Source organism: Aythya fuligula, chromosome 3, assembly GCF_009819795.1.
Source record: "Aythya fuligula isolate bAytFul2 chromosome 3, bAytFul2.pri, whole genome shotgun sequence".
Classification (NCBI taxonomy): domain Eukaryota; kingdom Metazoa; phylum Chordata; class Aves; order Anseriformes; family Anatidae; genus Aythya; species Aythya fuligula.
In genome coordinates this window covers 113922102-113943716 of record NC_045561.1, presented here as the reverse complement: position 1 = coordinate 113943716, position 21615 = coordinate 113922102, and the positions used below count along the sequence as shown (strand labels likewise).

The 21615-nt window shown below is 45.4% G+C and overlaps 1 protein-coding gene across 2 annotated transcripts in view; it reads left to right on the top strand.

The window, feature by feature from the left end:
• Window positions 1-2953: 2953 nt before the first annotated feature.
• Window positions 2954-21615, top strand: part of RCAN2 (regulator of calcineurin 2) — a 74062-nt gene continuing 55400 nt past the window's right edge. The window contains exons 1-2 of one of the 2 annotated variants that reach the window (XM_032185328.1): window positions 2954-2976; window positions 10319-10545. In XM_032185328.1, coding sequence (XP_032041219.1) covers window positions 10321-10545 — 225 coding nt within the window. In that variant the 5' untranslated portion in view covers window positions 2954-2976; window positions 10319-10320. Of the gene's footprint in view, window positions 2977-6191; window positions 6216-10318; window positions 10546-21615 lie in introns of those variants that run through there. The other variant, XM_032185329.1, reaches the window with a different exon arrangement.

Genomic DNA, 21615 nt, shown 5'->3' with positions numbered 1-21615 from the left:
CTCCAGTACATTTGGGAGGCCATTTTTGCTCACAGATTAAATTTGTAGATAAGAAGCAGGTGCAAACTGAAGATAACGGGTGGCTCAGGATTTGGAGGAGATGGTCCAAGCCTGCGCCGTGAGATATCAGTAACAAAACTCCCACTCAGTTCTGCGGGGGCAGGACTGCAGCGCTGCTGGCAAATGCTGCGAGTGGCAGCTGTTTCATCACCTCCTTTGGTATTCTTTCCATAATTTCATCTTCCTCCAGGTTTTGGCACTCCGCAACTGCTCAGGGTGGGGGAAGATGCCCACGGCATTTCGGAAGCACAGGGTGCCCACGGAGGCTGCATGCCCTGAATAGCGCCAGGGTCCAAGAGGGTGAGGAGTGAGACTCCAGGAAGGAAGCTCTCCCCCTCTTATTTTTGCAGTCCTGCTTTTCCAGTCTAAATAACACAGTATTTGGTGACCTTTCCTGATAGAAAAACTTAATGCTGGCAACAGGGCTATTAAAAACCCTGAATTATTGCCACTCTTGTTATTATTTAATCTGATGGACTTTTTATTGTAAAAAGTGGAATTCTGGGGTTTTCTCCCCACTCACCTTAGCAATAACATCTGCATGCACACAAAAGCATTTCCAGAGAACTGGCTTAGGTGTTCCTGTTTTTTTTTTTTTTTTTTCTGAGTGTGGATTAGCTTGCTTTCATAACCGTAGAGATTCCTGTATTAATACAAGGAAAACAAACATGGGGGAAACTTCATCCCAATGAAAATATTCTGCCCAATATGAAAATACCAGGATAAAGAATAAAACTTGAGACTGGTTACTGGGAACAAGAGACAATTGAGAGGTATCAGGACAAGAAGATACAAGGAAAGTCCACAACATAAAATGTGGGACAGAAGAAGCACTGTGGGTGCTCTTCCTACTCAGAACGGTAAAACAAGACAAAGGAAACACATCTAAATGGAAACAAAGGAAGATATCTGATCAGGTTTATTCTTAGAAAAAAATAATGAGCATACCAATTGATTTAAAACCTGATACAGCTCATATCGTACCAGATCTGTTTCCACAGCTTGCTTTCTCTTATGTGTAGTGCCTAAAGCAATAAGGTCACGGCCATAATATTTTGGACACAAGAAAAAAAGAAATTATAAATTACTGCTATCAGTAGTAAAATAGTTACATGTTTTATATTAAAAAGTAAAAATAGAAGCAAAGAAGAAAGCATGGAAGGTCTCTAGAGCAGTTATGCATCAGGGTATAAGTTAGTCCTTAGCGAATGGGACCAGGAGGAAACCCTTCTGCTGTAGGTCCAGCCACGCACACGCCCTGTTCTCGTGTGTTGCTCTTGGGTACCTGCAGAGATGAGGTGGAGTCATCCCAATATTGATCGCATTCTTTACAAGTTTCATCTGCTATTACTGGAAAGTGCTGCTATAAATGGCCTATATCTTTTTATATGCATTTAACGAATGGAGAATTATTCTTCCCGTGTATTTTATAGGATATTTATGAATTGTACAGAAGCCTTCTAGTTCTCCCTTACATTCTATAGATTTTCAAAGCCATCTTTACAGAAACCAATTTACGTTTCTGTATCACCCTATTGATTAAATCCCTTCGCATTATTACATTCCAAAGCAAAGAGACCACAGAAAATCAGCATTAGCCTCTGAAGCTTAGCAGTCTCCCACATACATCTGGAGCAGAGCAAATAGCCCTTCCTTTAATAAACCATGCCTTGGGGTCATCTGAATGCTTTCTCTTCGTTTTAAAATCACGACTGCCATCAGCTTTTTTTTTCCATTGTAACCCTGATGTTCCTCAAGACTCCTAAAAATGCAGCTTCTGGCCCCGTCTGTAACGGGGAGATCCACCTTATTCATCATTGCTCTGAAGATGAGAACTTCAAAGGTATCCATTTCCAGATCGAGCTTGCTTCAAGGCCACTTTGCTTGGGAAGTGGAGGTTGCGAGCCCCATCCCCAGGGGCATTTAGGTCCCACAAAGTCACCATGGGGGGCATCAAGAGCTTTGTCACTGCCAAGGTGTGCTGGCACTACGTGGGCATCCGTCATGGGTGCTTTCCTCTCTGCATCCCACCCCACCTCACTCCACCCTGTCCTACCTCTCCGCTCCCTTACCCCAAAACACCTCACCTCACTCCTTCCTGACCTACATCTCCTCCCATCCCACCCTGCCTCTTCCCTACCCCATCCCACCTCACCTCACCCATTTCACCTCACATCTCCACCCCATCACATGTCACCAGGTCACATCTCACCCACCTCACATCTCCTCACCTCACCACCATCCGACCCCACATCTCCTCACCCCCACCCCACATCTCCCTACCCCATCCCACCTCAAATCTCCTCACCCCACCCCATATCTCCTCTACCCTATCCCACCCCACATCTCCTCAGCCCCATCCCACCTCACCCCAACATCCCCCCACCCCACATCTCCTCATCCCATCCCATCCCATCCCATCCCATCCCATCCCATCCCATCCCATCCCATCCCATCCCATCCCATCCCATCCCATCCCATCCCATCCCATCCCATCCCCACATCTTCCTACGCTCCCCGGGCTGTGGGGACGAGGATCTCCCCCTTGCCCCTCGTCCCCACATGAGGTGCCCCCATCCCCATATATCCCCCCCCCCCCGGCTCCCCATCGCCAGGCGGCGGAGGGCGGGCGGCGTCCCCAGAGAGAGGGGAGGGGGGGACACACACACAAGGGAGGCGGGGCTAAGCGCCCTCCTCCCATCCTTATTGGCCACCCCTCCCGCCTGTTTAGAGGAAGGGCGTTGCCGATTGGCTGTCGGCGTCCGCTGGCGGCCCGCCTTCTCCTCCACCTTCGCCTCAGCAGCGCGGGGCGGCCGCGGGCAGCAGCGGCAGCAGGAGGAGAAGAAGAGGAGGAGGAGGAGGAGAAGAAGAAGGGAGGAAGGGCGGCGGCCGAGGCCGAGCCAGCCTCAGCAGCAGGTAAGGACAGGGCAGGGCATGGCCGCTGCTGAGCACTGAGGGGTTATGCAAGCGCCCTGCCCTCGGGGGGGCTCGCAGGGGACCCCCCATCTCCACAGGGGTCCTGCCCCCGAAATGGCGGCGGGGCTCGGGGCTGGGGGGGTCGCCTGGAAGCGCCCCCGACCCCCTCCTGTGGGCTGCTGGGCACGGGGGAGCGGCCCCTCGGGGGTCTCCTTGCCTCAGGGCTCTGTTGCCGACCTGAAAAAAAGGGGTTGCGGTGTGTGGGGTTGGGATCCTCAGGGGATGGGGCGAGGGGAGGCGGTGCAGGAGGAGCCCCGCGTCGTGTCCCCCCCTTGGGAGCCGCTGAGGGGGGTTTGGGGGTGAGATTTGGGGTGTGTGCGCTGCTTGGTCACCCTCTGGGGGGTGAAAACTTTGGCATGGAAAGGCAGAGCTGCTGCTGGGACCCTGCTTTGCCGGGATCCTTTAACCGCGTCACGGGCAGGTGGAGGTGTGGGCTGTGGGGAGCTAAAACCATCACAAATCCTGCTGGCACCTCACATAAAACCATCACAGAACCTGCAGGTTGTCAGTTTTGGGAGCCGGTGACTCTTGTTCGCAGGAGCTGTGCAGAGGAGTCCTGTTCGTCAGCTTCTAGGAGGGAGTTTGGGGCTGTGCGAGCTGGTTTCTGCCCTCTTCCAAACCTTACAGCCCGTAGGCACGCTCGGGGGCTTTGCTCATCAGTTGTTTGCACTGAAGATCTCTGTCACTGCACTGTGACCTTAACTTTTAGTTACGTGTCACTCACCTGCACCAGCAGAAATCCATTTCAAGGCACTGAGATTGTATCCCGAGCTGTACCAAAGCATTTTTTTGATATTTAGAATGATTTTACAGCCTGAATGGTTTTCCTCTGGCTGTTCTGGAGAGCACCGCCTGTCAGAATTGCACGTTTCCCCGTGCTGGCTGCTTACGAGCTGAAGCGAGCGGCGGCTCCCATCCCGTGGGCAGCGCCCTGTGGAAGCAATCGCCCAGCCTTCGTCACGCAGTGGCTGTCCTCACAGGGTCTGCCCTCTCCTATCGACTCTCTCCTGAGAGTTGAACACTGTGAACAGCTCCGGTCGCGTGCAGTTCTGGTACGTGTGGTTTCTTCCTTTTTCCTCGCAGCAGGGCAGGCTGGTTTGGGTAAGGAGTGGGGCATGTCGGTGGGGTTTGTGGTAGGAGCTGGAGAGCTGTTGAAGTGACCTCTGCGTGAGGTGCCAGGTCTGGCTGAAGGCCAGTGAGGCTGTAATGCCGTGTGCCCTTTTCAAAGCTGGCTCACTTTTAATAGAGTAGCTCGAGGGGCGAGTAAAGGTGATCGGAAAGCTTGTTCTTTGGCGTTTGCGTGGATTTTGCCCTTTGAATACATTAACAGTGCCGTGGAAACTCTTGTGTCTGATTAATCCTAGCCTAACTCCCTGACCTTAAATCACAAAATCTCTCCTGATGTTGGCCCCCTAGGTGTCACCTTCCCATTTTGGTACGGGGCTGGGGTCTTGACTTAGTAGGGCTCTTGTTCCCCCACGGCAGGGGATATGGGTTGCTTGGCAAGCCGGCACCCACTGAGCTCCTTTACTACATGTATGCAGATGCCCTGGCGTGGGAGGCACACCGGAGCCTTTTGAGCCACGTGCAGGTCTTGAACAGCTTGAGCTGGCCAGCCCTGCTTTAGATGAATAAAAGTGAATCGCCCCTTTGGATGCTAAAAGCCTCCAAAAATAGTTACAAAGGCTCAGCTAAATTTAATACGGCTCTAATGTCAATGGAAAGGATTAGAACATTTGGGATTTGTAACAGTTAGCATAAAAAAAAAAAAAAAATCCTCTTCCTCATAACTCTGCCCCTTCTGTAACAGCAGGAGTGGAGATGGGCACTATTTTTGTGTGGTGCCACCCAAAAGGGAGCTAAAATGTGCCAGTAATTTGTGATGCTGTGAGGGGAGCAATCAGTGCCCAGGTGGGGGATGCAGGGGAGAAGCTTCGGGGAAGGGTGCCTGCAGTCTGTTGCTTTGTGACCAGCAGTTCACTAGTGCTGTCTCACAAGGTCCCATTCTGCTCTCTAATTAAGTAAAATATCTCCATTTAAGTCCACGGGAGCGTTCTACAGTGACGAATTAGCAGCATGTAAAAATAATGCTAATCTCCAGCATTCGTTTGGCAGAATGGAATGGAATTTCAGTAGGCTATTGCCATCTGAACTTCCCATTACACTTGTGTCTTCTGTGTGGGTCCGGCTGACTTCAACAGGCATTGCATCCATAAGCTAACGCTAAGGAAACTGGTAACTCCTCTTCACTAACTCATTTGAATGCTTCAAGTAAGAAATTTTCTTTGTTTCATGAAAATCTTACTTGAGCAGCTTTCAGTTTATTTTTCTCCCATCTGTTAAAATTCCAGTAAAACTTGCTGATTTTTAGTGGGAGCAGAGGCAGAATCCTTGCACTTTCCCTGGACCCTTCTTAAAAGCAAACAAAACACAACTGCAAGTCTATTGTTTTGTTATGTTTTTTTTTTTTCTTCCAAATTGATTGCTTTTTTTCCAAATTTTCTCGATTCCTGTAGATTACTGTTTGCAGTCAGAACTCAATAATAGCTTTAGTTTATAGTGATTGTATTTAAAGCTTCTATTTGTAACATTTTGTTTGCTTTATGCTATTTTTAGTCTTGTTGTTTGTCATGGCAAGCAGTGTTTAATAATAATAATAAAAGTAAACTTTCCTAGCAATTTGAAGAGATACGTGCCTGTTTCTTGGTGTCCCCAAGGGATTCTTTAAAAAAAAAAAAAAAACACCTCTTAGGACAGGGAAATGGTCACTGAGGAAATTCATTTCTATAAATAAAGTGGATAAATCTATACATGTGTGGTCACATTTAAGCAACTGATCCTTTGAAACACGTTGGGATGTGGTAAAAGCTTCATGGGCTTGATGTTTTGAGCTACTGTAAATGACAAGCTCTTGCACCCCTCGATCAGAGGAGGAGAAGTGGGGAATAACTTCTGCCAGCATGAAATGAAGCAGCCTGCAGGTGAATTGCACAGAAGTATCAAGGAGATGGCATATAGGGTCTGGAAGGAGAGTGGCTCACGCAATTTCCAAAGGGTTAACAGAACTGCAATTACTGGGATACTCCTATCCGTGCGGAGTATTTTCTGGTTTGAAGCTGTAGGGTCAAAACCAAACACAAAAGTGAGAAACAAGACTGAGGAACACGGATGGCATGCAGGTGAGCTTCATTTGAAGGGGATACATTGAAGTGCTAAGCTATAAGCATTTCCTAAAGGCTGCGTGAACTTGGGTTCATTTTGTTTGTGTCCTGGTGTCTGGATTCTGTTGTGGCATTTACTTGTGTGGTCCCAGGTTGAGGTGTTGTTGACCAAATTTCTTGTTGCTGTAGGTGCTGGACGATGCCTTAGCATTGCTGGATTGTTTATATGGCACTGCCATTTCTTTAAAATGCAGTGTGACAACTTCTGGCCCCTTAAGCATTTGAAAAAAAAATCTTGAATTGGAGAGGGAGAAGCAAAACTCCTTACTTTTATAAAGTAAAATGAGTGGTGTTTACCCCTTGATGACTTGGATGACTTTCCAGGTTTTTATGAAAATCTAAAAGGGACCACAAGGGAAAATTTGGCTTACTTTGTCAGAAGCCATGGAAAGGAGCTTTAATATAACTGGAAACGTCATCCAGTGATTGTACTATTGTTGCATATAGGATGACTCTTAATTGCATTTGTTTTATGTAGAGCAATCCAGTTCATGGAGTAAACATGAATTAGAATTAATTATTTTGGGGAATTTGAAATCTAAATTCTTTTGTTCTAAATTGGAATAATTGGAGAGAGTGTTTTCGGCAGGACTTCTGAAGTGGCTGAGCAAACTCAGGGAAAAAAAAAGCCTCGAAATAACACAGTAACAGCAAAATACTTGAGTTTTAAGGTTTTTGATAGACAGTGAAGGCTGTGTAGTTATGACTTGTATTATATATGTCTAAATTTATAAATAATGCCGAAAAGGTGAGAATTCCCACCATGACTAGCTGAGAATAACTTATGATATGGTGACCTATTATAAAGTTAAGGCAAAGCTGTGAAAACTCAGATCACAACTTCGTGAATGCTTGGAGTAGATTTGCTGCTGCAAAATACAACCCTAACCTCTGCTGTGACCTGCCCATTCCCAAACTTTGGTGGCCTCTTCTATTTCTGTCACTTTTTTTTTTAATTTTATTTTTTTCTCTCAGTTAACTTCCCAGTGGGTTTATTGGAGTTATAAAACCAAACTTTTTTCCTTAGGCGAAGTCAGTAAACTTTGTGTTTACTGTGCATGGTTGTGCCACGAAGCGGAGCAGGAGATGCTTTCACCAGCACAAAAGGTGGCGGGGAGCTGTCTCTGCGCAGAGAGCAGCTGGTGTTGGGAGCAGGCAGCCTGAGGTGATGGATTGTGTTGCAGCTTTTGGCAGAAGTGCTAGTTTATCCAGTTGGAAACTGAATTTACAGCCCAAGGGTTTGAAGTGTGCCAGCAAATGCTGTTGATTGAAGCATGTTTGTCCTCCCTCATTATCATTGGGCTCAGGCTCATTGGCAGTTTATTTCTTTTGGGGAGCATTAGCGAGATTTCTCTATAATCGCGGTGCTACGCATGATCCTGTGCAGTACCCTCCCTATTTTTCACAAACTTTGCTGTACGAAGCTAGTCCATGTACATGCTCTTAATTGTGCGGGACAGCAAATCTGTCTCGAGAACGGACTGAAAAAAGGAGTGAGCTTTCCTTTTGCTTACAGAGCTTCAGCAAAGCAAAGCTGCTGTCACACAGCGTGTTGGAAGAGTATTTGTTAGCTTGTAATCTCAGACCAACCGTGAAGCTGTATGTTGGAGAACTGCCTGCTGTGCTGTGTACTTGTTTTCTTGTTACCAGCTCAGATGGAAAGGAACCTGAATGCTGCTGTAACTCCAAATTCTCCTCTGTTTAGCAGCTTGCTAAACAAGTTGTAGCTTTGCTGAGTTCCTAACTTTATAATATGGCTCTCCCAGGAAAAAAAAGCTGTTCAGTGAAGAAGCCTGGAGACTCCTCTGACTTATGGCTATGTATTGAAATCCCTTACTTGTCTGCAAGCCCTAAGAGATTTGTCATGCATTGGGGATTAGGAACAGGATGCATGCAATTTGTTGGCAGCCATAAAGTCATCCTTAACGTGGCTGTCACACCTTGCAGTGAAACTGAAGATTATTCTTTAGCCTAAAAGTTAGAACTGAAGAACTAACTAGAACAGCATGCCTAGGGAAAACAAATCAAGGTGCTGTGTTGTGTCTGTTGCTGTACAAAGTCCCGTTGAGCCACCAGGTTCCTGTTTTGTCACATCCTAGGAGATTCCTGTGGACCTGAAACCTCACTCCTCCCGGTTGTTTCATCTCTTCCTCATTGCTAGAAGGCCTGTTGGGTGTTAATTCATACGGGGAGTTTTTACAGCCCCCAAGTATCAGCTCCTATCCTCTTTATCCTTCTGAGTCTGTTGTGTAAGGTTGCTGTTGAAGCATCCCTCTGCTGAGTGGGCTCTTCCAGCTTAATGCTTGTGTCCGGGGGAAAAGGGGCTTGCCCAGTGTGACTGTAAGATAACCCAGTGGCTTCGCTGACTGCAAGTAATTTGCCTGTTGGGAATTAAAGACCTTATGCTCATTATACTCATTAGGAGGTCTGCTTTCCACGTAAGTTGTATTTTGCAACATACGGAGCTTGAGGCTCATTTTTGTAAACCTAAAAGCAGTGAATGCAATCTTAGTCCGAGCTAGATGTGATGGCAAACAGGTGTAGAGGTGACTGTGTTTGGAGTAGATGGCCTGTTAACATTTCTTGCTAGAGTTGGGAAGCGTTCTCAACTTAAGTTTCTTCCCAAATAGTGGCTGCTGTGAGGGTTTCCTGAGAGCACTTCCCTGGGTGTGCTCCCACTGTCAGGCTGTGCTAGTGTCAGGCTGAGCTGGCAAAAATACCGGTGAGGATTTGAGAGCTGAAAACCTGTCCTCAGGGTGACACAGGACCAGAGGGAATTAACCTGAGGCTTTCCTAGTGCCCCAGCTTCCTTACAGCGCCGCATCCTTCTCTTGTTTTAAACCCCTCCCTCGTAAACTGCATGCACAGAATCAGGTCTAGGAAACTATTCTGTCTAAAGAAGCCCCACGGCTTGATTTTTTGGGACAGCAGTTGTGCAAACTGTAGTTGACCCAATACTTACAACTATTACTAGAGAGCAGCAAGCATGCAGTAGCACAAGGGCAGATCTGGAGCAGGTGAGCGTGCTGTGTTTATGTAACTCTAACCTCTTATGTTACGGGGTGAGAACAAAGCCACTGATTGTGTGTTGTTACTGCAAGAAACATCAGTAGGAGGGAGTTAATTATTCCTCTGCTTTGCTTCCACTCGGCTTATGGGAGCTCTAGGGAGGTTATGGCTTGGAGCTGGTTTAGTACACCTGTACTAGAGGGTGGGCCAGTCACTGTAAATACCTGAATTTACACTAATGAACATGCTGATGATTAACTGGACATTTTCATGCTTCCCTTGGCTGGTATGAAGTTTATTCCTGTACCAACAGTAGGGATGCTGTTTGATCTATGTGCCTGTTACTTCTCTACCCTTCAGTGTCTCTCAGAATGATTTTTCTACTCCGATTGATGTGGGGGTAAAGCCTCCAAAGATAGCAGGATTTTCCTAAAAAGCAATGAGAATTATCACTTGGGTGCACTCCTTGCTTACTTTGTTGTTTGCTTCCTAATGTCATTAGCAATTTTTCTGTTTGCATTTTAATGGGGATGGAAAAACAGGGTACGTTCTGTCCTTGAACTGCACCCAAAAATGAGCTTTTTTCTCCGTAATGTGTCTTAGTTGTGCTGGTTTTCTTGATGCTTTTGTGTTAATGCTGCTTTTCAACAGGGTAATCTTTTATTCCTTTAAGCTGGAGCTTGGTGTCATTTTCAAAATGTGTTCTTCTCATCCAGTGCATTACACTTTTTCTCCAAGCTGCCTGCAAGCTCAGCAGCGCCAGCCTGCCTTCCCAGGAACAAATGGGACTTTCTTAAACCCAAATCCAACACAGTGTTTCCTTACAGGGACTTCAGTCACGCCTCCTTTCTGGATGTGCTCAGCAGCTTGTGCTGATACTGTTAGGCCTTTCCCATGCCAGTAAGCGAGACAACAGCAAAATCCCTCTCTAAGCCTTGGTGAAAGTGGAATATACTTGCTACAACTTAAGCCCCAAACTTAGAATCTCTATATTTGCGTACCTACTATTTTAGAGTGCAACATAACCGTGTCTCTCTTCTCCATGCTCCTAGGGATGAGGGGAGACTCCTACTTCTTTGGCATGAGAGGCCTCGGCCACTACGGCTGCATCCCGGAGGATGGAGGTCACTTCCTGCTCTACTCTATCAACGGCGACAACGACTTAAAGAGGTGTTTTACAGAAGAAGATTTCCATGAAATACTTGACTTCAACGATCTCCCGAATTCTCTCTTTGCTTGTAATGTTCACCAGTCTGTGTTTGAAAGCGAGGACAGTAAGGTACCGTGCCAGTTTCCGTACTTTGAGTAGAAGAGAAACATAGGACTTGTGTGATGTTTGTGTTCAGTGCAGTATCAAGGGAGCAGAAATGAGTTGATTTGTCACATGCAAAGAAACTGGATCGCATATGAGTTGTTTTTTTTTCAGGTGGGCAACACTGCTGTACTGTGATCTTTGTTGATTTCAAGAGCCTAAAAGCCTTTTTGCCAACTACAGTGAACAAAACTGTTTTTCTCCTGTTCAGGTTTGCAGAAAACTGAGATGTGGGTGCATGTCTCCATAGCAACTGTAGTCGCAGTCATGGTGGAGGTGGCAAAGTTAAACACATGAAAGCAGGTTCCTCTTGCTTGCTCGTCTCATACCGCTGCAACAGGAGGCTGCCTTACCTGTATTTTCTCAAAGGTTTTAAGTTTTATCTTGCCTGGAAGACCTAAGATGAGTGCTAGTGGAACAAAGAAAAGAGGACCTGCATGAGAATATTTTCCAACTCTGCAATTAGTTTAAAAGAGAATGGCTGAAATGATATATTGTTGATTAAAATAAAAAAAATAAGAAATAGAAATAACGATAAGAAAGTAAGAATAAAAAATAGCACAACAAAAAAACCCCACTACATTCTGCAGGATGCCTTTAGGTCTTGTTTGTAAGCCTGGAATTCTTCCTGATGGAGATGTCAGGAATATCAAACTGATAGTTTGGGGGCATTATTGTCTGATGAAGTTAGTCAAGGCTAATAATTAGGGGCACACCTGAAGCTAATTAACTTTTTTTTTGTCCAGAATACTTAATTTGGACACAAGCAGGTGGCAGCGAGGGTGAGTTTCAGCTGGAACTGGCTGATAAAACTACGGATTTGCTGGGATGGATGCAAAGCCAGGAAGGATGAGAGACCTTTGTGATAGCAGGGAAATTACCACATGAAAGGAAAACAGAACAGGACTTGCAGGGAGGCAGGCTTTCTGTTAGAGATGCTGGAAGTGCTATTTGTTGGACTAGGCAAGTACCATTGTTTGCAGTGTTTTGGTTTCTTTTTTTAGACGCTTTTGTATTCCATAGTGATGTCTTGGGTATGTTTTGAGTAATACAGATGAAAAGGGAGTAAAAGTTGAGGTACAATCATTTTGTGTAGTGCTGTGATACTCATATATTTAAAAAAAAAAAAAAAAAAAAAAAAGTACTGTGCTCTAAACAAACAAAAAAAAACCAGCACTTGGAACTGTCTTGGAAAACAGCACATCATTTTATTCTGTTGCAGTCCTCTTGCTCATAAGCACCATACATTTACATTGTGCTATTTTGTGGACATTTTCCACACTACTAAAGTTTATTATACACATCTTAGAGGCTTGGGAATGCCTTCCTAGGTATTTCTGACTTTAAAAGGCTCTGAAAGTACACTTTCAAAGGAAGACAACAAAAGCCTGCCTAGAACTAGAGAATCTCTCTTTCCCCTGCAGAGATTCTATCCCCACGCGCTTCTGAGCTTTCCCTCTTTTTGAGGGCTGTGTTCTGGCAGTGGCTTAGTTAGAAAATGGGATGGGAGATTATGTAAGTACGTGGGATGGCAATCCCTGTGGACTTGCAGGACTTAAGGATTTGTCTTAAGAACAGCAGCTGGGTTGTGGAGGTGTCCCTTGTTCCATGTCCATAAACTGTCCGTCGGTGACGTGGATCGAAGAGCTCTGTTTGCAGGTAAGTAGTTACTGTGCTAAGTCTATATTTAGATGGGATTACCTCCAGGTTTCTCATTAAATACAAGGACCTGGGGAGCTGATTATGCCTTTTATTATTCCTGTAGAACACATACTTGCGTTCCCAGTTGATTTGTACTCATAATCCTTTCTATTATTAACTGTTGCTACAGGGTAAGGGCACACGTGATTTCAATGGGAAATATTGTCAAGTTAAGACGTTAAACATTTGAAAACCTCAAACAATCACAATTAATAAATACTGCTAACGATTACATTGTCAATTATGTATTGATCCAATGAATACACAGCAGTACAATATACTTTTACTGCTGTAGTTTGCTCTTTTAAAAGAACATGCTACGGTAATTATTAAATCTGCAGGAGATCTATTTTTTTTTATTCACTTTGCAGAAAGTAAAGTTTTTGCAGGAGCTTTGACTTTATATACTTGGAGAAAAATGGAGGTTTGATTGGTTCAGCAGTTGCAAGTTAGCTTGCAGAGAAACCTGTCAGTATGAGTGGTTATTTTGATTTGGTCTGTAAGCTTTGTTTATGCAGCAAGTTTGAAGATACAAGCTTCTGAGTAGCAATATTAATGTAAAGGATTCACACTGACAGCTTTAACACTATGTTACCTGAAGTGTTACAGAAGCTGAGCTGTCAAATTGAAGCTTTTAACAGGTACATAACCAAGCAAGACTCTTGCTAAAATGTTTCAAAGCGAGTGCCTTAAATATTTTTGTGTTAATTTGAAGGCGTTTAACTACTATGTATGACATCCAGGGTAAATCCCAGTTTGTGCTTCAGACAGCCTTGAGGGAACTTGGCTGCACGTACACCTGTGCTGTGGATAAGACGATTTGCTTCCTCTGCCCTTAGCGTGTCCTGTGTGAGGTGCACCCTTCCAGCAATGCCTCACGGTCCTACGGTGCTTGGTAGGAAGCCTCTGCCCTGCCCATGCACAGGGATGCTGGCAGCTGAAGGCACCTTCTTCCTCTGACCATGAGGAGTTGTCCCAGCAGTGTCAGGCCAGGCTTGAGTGTTCTCCTGGTTGGCACCCTCAGGTCTCTTCATGGACACAGGGACTCTTTTAAACATGTGTTCGTGGCCAAAAAAAAATCTCCACTAGGGTCAGGGGGGTGCCTCAGACAGCTGTATTGGTGATATGGGTGTCTGAGGGTTTACACGGAGTGGTATAGCAGCCTCAGTGCACTAACAGCTCCCTATGACTGAAGAAAGGCTTTTATTTTTTTTATTTATCCACATAAACAACCTGCTGCTTCTTAAAGAAAGTCAAATTGTATGTTCTTCACAATGTGATTAGAAAATTCTGTGCTTTTCAGGTAGATTTTAAGGCAAACCAAAGGTTTGGAGAATTAAATTAACAGGGCTTTTGCAGAGCTGGGATCAAATGTGTCTGTGTCCCCATCGTTGTCTTGTATTCTTTACTTGTTTTGGCATATAACCAGTTAATGGAAGGGGTGGGATTTTGTTTATTTTGGAGCTCACAGCACTGCCCTACTTGGGTCACAGAAGTCTTATTTTTAAAGAAATTAAAAATAAAATTACTCGTAAGTCCTGGGATTTGTCACATGTCTCTAGGGGGGAAAAACTGGTGGGACTCCTTCTGTTAGCAAGGTATGGCGAGATTGAGACTGTTATTTTTGGCTGACAGAGGGACTGCTGGGTGGGGGGGTGCTGCTCCTTTTATCTTTCCAGATAAAGCAGTCCTGAAAAGCCAAAGGGCAGGGCTCTGCTCCTGAGGGTGGAAACGCGTTCATTTAACAGTTAATTGCTACATGCAGCCCTCCGGCTTTCCAGATAATAACAAAAGCACAGCGAAAGTGTTAAATGTACATCACCCTGCTGTAAAACCGTCCTTCTGTAACTTCGGTACTGTGGCTGTAACCTCCTCCGGGCTGAAAGCGGTAAGCACGCTGTCAAAGTGAGGCATCTGCGGCTCTGTAAGATGCTCTAATGCCTTGGGAGATGCTTACTCAAAAATGTCACTATCAGAATATGCTTACACGAGGGAAAGGCGCATTCCCTCGGGTTGTTTAGAGGCTGCAAGCTCTTCTTTTCTCGCTGTTCTGATTCAAGGTGGAAGCAGCACCTTACTAAAGCCAAGAGTAATTCAGATGAAGAATGATTAATCAGTTTCCAAGCAACTTAGTTATGGTGGAGCTGCCTAGGAAATGAGAGCCGAAGTCCATCAAATTCTTTGTCTTGCCAGTTTAATTAAAATCAATAGGAGACATCATTACTATTATTATTATTTTTCCACATTTAAAAACAAAACAAACAAAAAAAAAACACAAAACAACATGGCCAAATGTGCCCAGTTCTGGGCTCCCCACTGTGAGAGAGACATGGACTTACCATGGGGAGCCCAGCAACTGGCAGCTAAGATGGTAAAGGGATGGGAGCACCTCTCCCACACGGAGATGCTGAGAGCTGGGACTCTGCATGAGCAGAGGAGGCTCCGGGGGAGCTCCCCCATGGCCATCAGTACCCGCAGGGAGGTGCGGAGAGGCCGGAGCCGGGCTCTGCTCAGCGGTGCCCAGGGCCAGGCCCAGAGGCCCCGGGCCCAGCCTGGAGCCCCGGCGGCTCCCCCTGCCCCTCAGGCAGCGCTGCTGGGCCCAGGGGTGCTGGAGCCCTGGCACAGGGTGCCCCAAGAGGGGCCGGGGGCTGCTCCTGGGAGAGCTCCCTGAGCCCAGGGACGTGGGGCTGGGCACCCTGCTAGGGCAGGGGGGGACAGGGGCACCCAGGGGTGCTCCCAGCCTCAGCTGTGCTGTGAAGCTGTGCGTTGAAGCGATGAGCTCTCGTGCCTTTATTCTCTTGATGGGATGGGTCGGTGTGGCAATGCACAGCTGGGAGAGTGAAGGTGATACAAATGAATTTCCTGAACTGTGAGCTTAATGGAGAGGGGGGAAAAGGAGTAGAAAAGTCAAACTTAGTCAATGAAAACAGTAGTCCTGCTTTAGTGGAATTATAAAAGCAGCTAGTGTTTTCATGAGGGATTCTTTCCTGTTACAACCTTACTGACATCTATTGGATGACTTCCTGATTTTCCTACAGCAGCCTGCATTAGACTCCCTTTGATTTTACTTTAGCTTATTGAGCTCAGGCCTTGAGGAGGATTCCAGGTTATCTCAAGTGAGTGCTGGAAAATGTGTCAGAGGACGATGCTTTACGAGATCTCTGGCCTTACTCGGGGAGCTTTGTTCCTCTGTTCTTGCATTCAGCTTTCTCAACCAAGCCGATCTTCGTGCTGCTACGGCTGTTTACAGCGCAGTAAAAGGCGTTGGACAGCTCAGTGGCCTGCTGTGTTGTCTTTAACTTTTATGTGTTACTCCTGGAACAGAAACTTCCTCCCGATGCTTGCTGACTCTTCTCACACACAGTGAAACGGCTCTGCCTGCTCAGTGCTCCTTCTAAACAAAGTGGAGCCGGCGTGTCTGCTGCCATGCGTGAGATGTTTCTTTGGTTCCCTCTTCCTGCAGGCTAATTCGGGATGATGCTGTCGGAGGCAGGCTTTGTTTCTGCAGCGGGAGACCTGCTCCTCTGGCCTTCGCTTTTAAAATCTAGCTTGTGAAGTCAGAACCTCTTTGGCCATGTTACATCACTGAAGCCTCTAGGTGTTGAGTCATCATTATATTTGGAGGGTGGCACGCTTCTTTTTATTCTCAGATTAGTGTTCAAGCCTGGCCCCAGTGGAAAGTCACCCTAGCAAGATGAAGTCACTGCTCCAAGGCTGGAATGGAATGCAGCCTTTGTCCTGCCTTCCTGGTACACTTACTGTTGCTTTGTTTTACTTTCAGTTTTCCTACCTTTTAAGGTGGCTGTCTGCTGATACGATAGTGTTATCAGAAGCTGCCACTTGATGCAGGCTGGGGCTTGTGCTGTGGAATCTCGACTTCATTTTGTCCTGCTTTAGACAGGGGATAAGTGCTACTCCCTATCATTCTGTAAAACAAACAAACAAACAAAAAACCTTTAATATACACTGTACATGCACTCAGTAATAATAAAAATAAACAGCCTGCACTGAAAGTCTGCAGAAGCAGTGTCCTTCCTGACTCACAGCTGCCCTCTAGGAATCGTGTCTTCTTCTCTTCTCTAGCAGGTGGTTTGCAGACATCTAAGAGCAATTTTTTCTTTTTCTGGTGTGATCACAGAAGCTGTGATCAGTGGGTCCCTCTTGGAGTCACGTTGAATCTGACATGGGGCAGCTGCTGGGCTCTGCTCACAGAGACCACCCCTGCAGCCCACCACTACCAGGCCCTTGCCACCCAAACCCAGTGCATTGAAAATACCTTGGAGTACCTGTGGGGTGCTGCTCTTGCTCTGGGAAGTGTGCAGAATGAAACAACTCATTTCCAGTCGCATTTGTCACTTACAGTGTATAATTCACCTAATTCATCTCAAATCCTTCCTCTGTGATCCATAGCTGTGCATTACGGTATTTCAGCTAACAAGATCAATGAGCTTTTTTGTTCTGCAGCTGAGGTCCCACCTAATTTATGTGCTGGAGTAACAGTCTTCAATCATTCAGCCCCGTGATAAAAGTGCTTTCTTCAGTGTGACTGAATCAGTGTTTGTCGTTCGTAAATCTTCCTCGGTTAACTTTTTGGGGTGCAGCTGCTGGACCTTTTAGTCAGTTAGTGACTGTTGGAAGGGGATCCTGGTGTAACAGCTCCTGGGTGCACCTCTTGTTTCTGTGCTTTACTCTCAGCTCAGTAGCGAGTGCTGTCGGGGAGCTCAGCTGATGTGAGGGTGGACGTTCTCTGCCCTATGAACCATCTGAACAGGACTGCTGCTAAGATCCCAAAGCTGTCCTGTACCCCCTAGGACCACAGAACCACAGCAAGAGCAAGGAGCTGAGGTTTTACCAGAGAAAGGGCAACAGGGAAGTTGGCATTTGGGGATCTAAGACGTGTTCATTCTAATTCAGGGGAAGAAAATGAATTAATTGCTCTGATCAGTGTGCCTTGCTTATTCAGTATTTTCACGTTTATTTATAAGGATGTTATTTAAAGCTGCTCTTATTGCTGTTCATAAGACAACTTGCTGAAGGTACTAAAGGAGCTCTTACATATTTATACACGTATATAGGGTCTGACACCAGCCTTTGAAGGGATCTGCAGAATTCCTAATGGAACTGTAAGGAGTCATTAGCCTGGTCTGGTTTGGGCATTCCTTCCTCTTCCTTCCCTCTCAGGTGGGTCTGCCTCATAAAGGCTTCAGCACTTCTGTTTTTCTGGAGCAACGCATCAGCTTCCTGATTTGGTAGCCCTCAAAGAAGCACGAAAGGCACACTGGGACTGCCTGGGTACAGCAGCATGGTCAGGCTGAATCTGGGCATGTGCTCTGTTCTTCTCATGGCAGCAGAAGGTATATTTGGCCAAAACTATCCCGTTGACATCCAGGAATTAGCAAGCTCCAAATATTCCCCAATTCAATGAATGTTTAATTCCTACTCCCAGAAATGTTCTATTAAAAATAAACGAATAAAATACAAGCCGTGAGTATTTCTGGACCCAAAATGCCTGTAACGTGGATGCTGTCGAGCAATTCAGCTCGTGCTTGGGGTTATTTTCCCATCTGTGCTCAGGGTGCCTGGGAGCAGAAATGCCCTTGCTTCAATGGGAGAACGTGCCTGGCACCAGCCCAAGTGGGCCGAAGGTAGGACCCTATTTGCTGCTGTTGAAATCTGGAGCAGTGTTTCAAAGCATCTAGCTATACTGGTTGTTTGTAAATCACAAAAATAAACTGATTAATGTTCTTTCCAGAGCACGTAATATGGCGGCTGCTGTCTGCTTTTTAAATTTGGAAACGTACTTTTCTCCTTAAAAGCAGCTATGGAAAAATTCTTCTAGTATCAGCTTTTTGTGGTCATGCTCTACCCTGCAGCCTAGAGGGTTATCTCAAGAAACCAGGGGGGTTGGTGGGAAATCTTTCATGGGAAAGGATCATTCAGAGGACTTTTTAATAATAATAATAATAATAATAAAAATTCTGAATATTTTAGAGGATAATGAGACACGTTCAGGTAGCCGTTGGTAAACTCATGCTAAGGGTTAGGAGGACCTGCTGTTGTGTAATGAGAAAACGTGGGCTGTGAGAGCCATGGGGAGTTGCAAGGTCTCATCCGTAAGGCAGTAAAGAATTATTCCCATTTTACCTACCCCTTTCACTCACACGATGGACACTGTAGGATAAAACATGGGTAGGTCTGATCCAGACATCCCTAAACACCGAACAAATGTAGATTAAGATTCCACTCTGCAGTTGTCTGTCTCCTCTAATAGGTTGAACTAAATTCCTGCACTCAGATGCCTTTTGATCGCTGAGGAAGCCGAGGTCTGGCCTGGAGCAGCGAGGCCAGTGTGCCTTCCTCTTAACCTGCTGCCAGCACTGGCCAGGACGGGAGTTCAACCAAGGACGTCGGCTGACAGAGAAGGTTTTCGCGTAGGTTTTATATGCTTTCTGATTATCCCATGCAAAAACATCTGAGATGCTGTGTGTACATGGAATGCAGTCTCTTTTCCCCAGGATTATAGCAGGATGCGTTGCTTCCTGGGATCAAGAGCAAGAAAACTTAGGAGCGATCTCTCCATGTGATTTTTATGTTATTTCATATTTGCCAAGTTTGAGAGGGTTTGATATATTATATAACTGGTGCTATTCTTGACCAGTTTTACTCCTATTTTTTTTTTCTTTCTGAGGTGCAGCATGTTTCTTGTAAAACCAGGAAGCTGGATGCCAAGCTGCACTTGGTGCGGTAAAACAGCAATAACTTCCACAGGAACATCCTTGCATCTAACTGAAACTTGTGTTGGCACAATGCGTGGTAAAGAACCAAGTCAACTTTTCTGGTATCTACTGATGCAAGCAAGAGCTGCGTCTTTCAAGGAAAAAGCTGCCTTGCTGTAGTTTATAGTAAACTCCCTGGTTTGTCCCACTAAGCAGATCTTAACCACTGACGCCTGATAATAATAACAAAAAACCAATTTTGCCCCTCTCTCTCTAGCAAACTGTCATTTTAAAGTCAACAAAAACCTGTTTATCTAGCTGATAGTAATCAAAAAGTGCACTAAAGCCACCCTAATGTGGTTAGGGCAGCAGCTGTTCCTTATTTTAATGCCATCAGAGGGTCTAATCCATCCACAAGTTCGGATATCAGTTTTCTGGCCCAAGGAAAAGGCTTTTAAATGAAGGTCAGCCTTTATTACCAATGCATGAAGACATTGCATTCAAAGAAGCTATATTCTGGCTTAATCACATTCAAAATAGTAAATTTACGATTCTAATTACTGGTTACTTAAGGGAATTTCTCAAATGTTTCATACAAAATAAATGTTAAGAACACCGCACCAGAGGTTGTTTAATAAATCAAATAATGCTTAACAGGGGTTGAAAAAAAAACATGCCTGAAAGGCAATGTAGTCTTGAAAAATTAGAGAGATCCTAGAAGGTGAATTCGGGTAATGCAAGGTGCAGAAGAGAGCCAGCAGCTTTCAGACTGCAGCGTTGCTTGAGACAAATTTCAAAGACAAATTTCACAACAGATCAGAGCAGAGAGGTGAGAGATCAAATTCCGAGTTGAATCAAGGTGAAAGGAATGCTCAGTTACTTCTGTGCATTTCAAAATGTGTCTCCTGTGCCAGATCACTTCATGTTTCTTTCAGGTTGCTGGAAGTTAGAGCGTTCGCTGCCTTAGTGCGGGGATTTCTCTGTGGCTCTTCTCAGATCAGATCCTCAGGCAGTGTCAACTGTAACAGATCCGCTGATAAGCTGCACCGTCCTGTCAGCTGAGGATTTTGTTCCACTTCTCAGTTTCCTGTGCCATATGAGTGCATGAATGATGCTAAAAGTGAAGCATCTTGCACTTTTTTTATTGTCTTGCTTTAAGGTGATCACTTTTAACGACGGTGGTTCATTTGCTATAATTTGATTGCGTTTTATAGACACTTTACCCTGCCTGGATTACGTGACTTCTATAGTGGGCTTTGAAACTTAATAAAGAAGCAGAGGCGTTGCAGATGTGGTAGCTGCAACGTGTACGTCTCTGAGGGATGAGAGAAACCTTTTCCATGCAGTAGAGACTAATGAGCTGGAAGTTTAGATGACAGTAGGATGGGAAAAAGAAATTACGATATCCCTGGCAATAGAGTAATGAAGGCATCTATTACATAGCAGGGTGGATTCGACTCGGGGTATGTGTTGTTTCTTAATTGACTTTGCAATTAGCCTAAAAAGCATAGAGATTGTCAGACCGCTTCATGCGATCATTTAGAAATTTTGCATTTAATGTTCTTGTATGTAGTGTTATGGAGAAATATGATAGTTTCTCCTGCCTTTTGAGTGGCTTTTGAGGGAAGAACAAAACCAATAAACCTCAGAAGATGCTGAGGAAGTGAAGTGCGAGCCCCTTTCTGAACAGGAGTTGGCCCTGTTTCTAAGGCATTTAATTTGGGACCAGAGTTGTGTGTGCCATGGTGTCAGGCAATACGTGCCCTTTCTGTCTTCATTCACGACTCTTCAAAACACTGATGGTGTGACCCTGTAGTATCCCTGACTGAACTGCAGTTGGTTTGCTCAGAGGCTCAGCTACCTGTTCCTTTCACGTCGACTTTGGTGGTATTTCACATGGTTTAAATAGTGTTACATCATGCCGTAGGGCTATCTGCATCAGCCTCCTGCCTGTTTGGAAACGAATGTGATTTTTGTTTGGTTTTCCAACTCATGGGACTTCATACACAAACTGAGAGCCTTGCCAGAGCGCAGGCACTTGTCCTGAGGCTAGCTCCCGTGCCATTTCGGATGCACTTAATATACTCCAGCAAGTTGTGCTTTCTTTTGGCACTGGCTATTTTCACTTTCTTGCCTTTACAAAGCTTTCAGGTGCATTCTCCTAAGAACCTGTGCTTAACAAGCAAAGAGAAAATTTGGATCACAGTGACACATGCTCATGTAAGTAACTTCCAGACCCGTTCTGGGGGCCCATTCATACCCACTAGTGATCCAGTTGCTCCAAATAAACGTGAGTGGCTGCTTCTCACCGTCTGACTTAAAGGCTTTGGTCATGGACAGTTCCAAATTCCTTTAATGTCTGCTGCTGATGACAGAAACAGTGGAAATACATCACGGAGCAGTGTTCTGCTGTCCTTATTCTTGTCTCCTATAAATCCCCATATCTCTTACAAATCTTCCTTGTTACTACAGCCAGTTCACTTCAGGTATTGCTTAAACATAGTGCCTGCTCTACCTGCTGTGTGTGCTGTGGTGTAGCTGCTTCTGATACAAGGACTCTCATTGCTCCTGCTCGTCTTGCAGTTAGAGGGAGAAACACGTACCATGGATAATTACATGA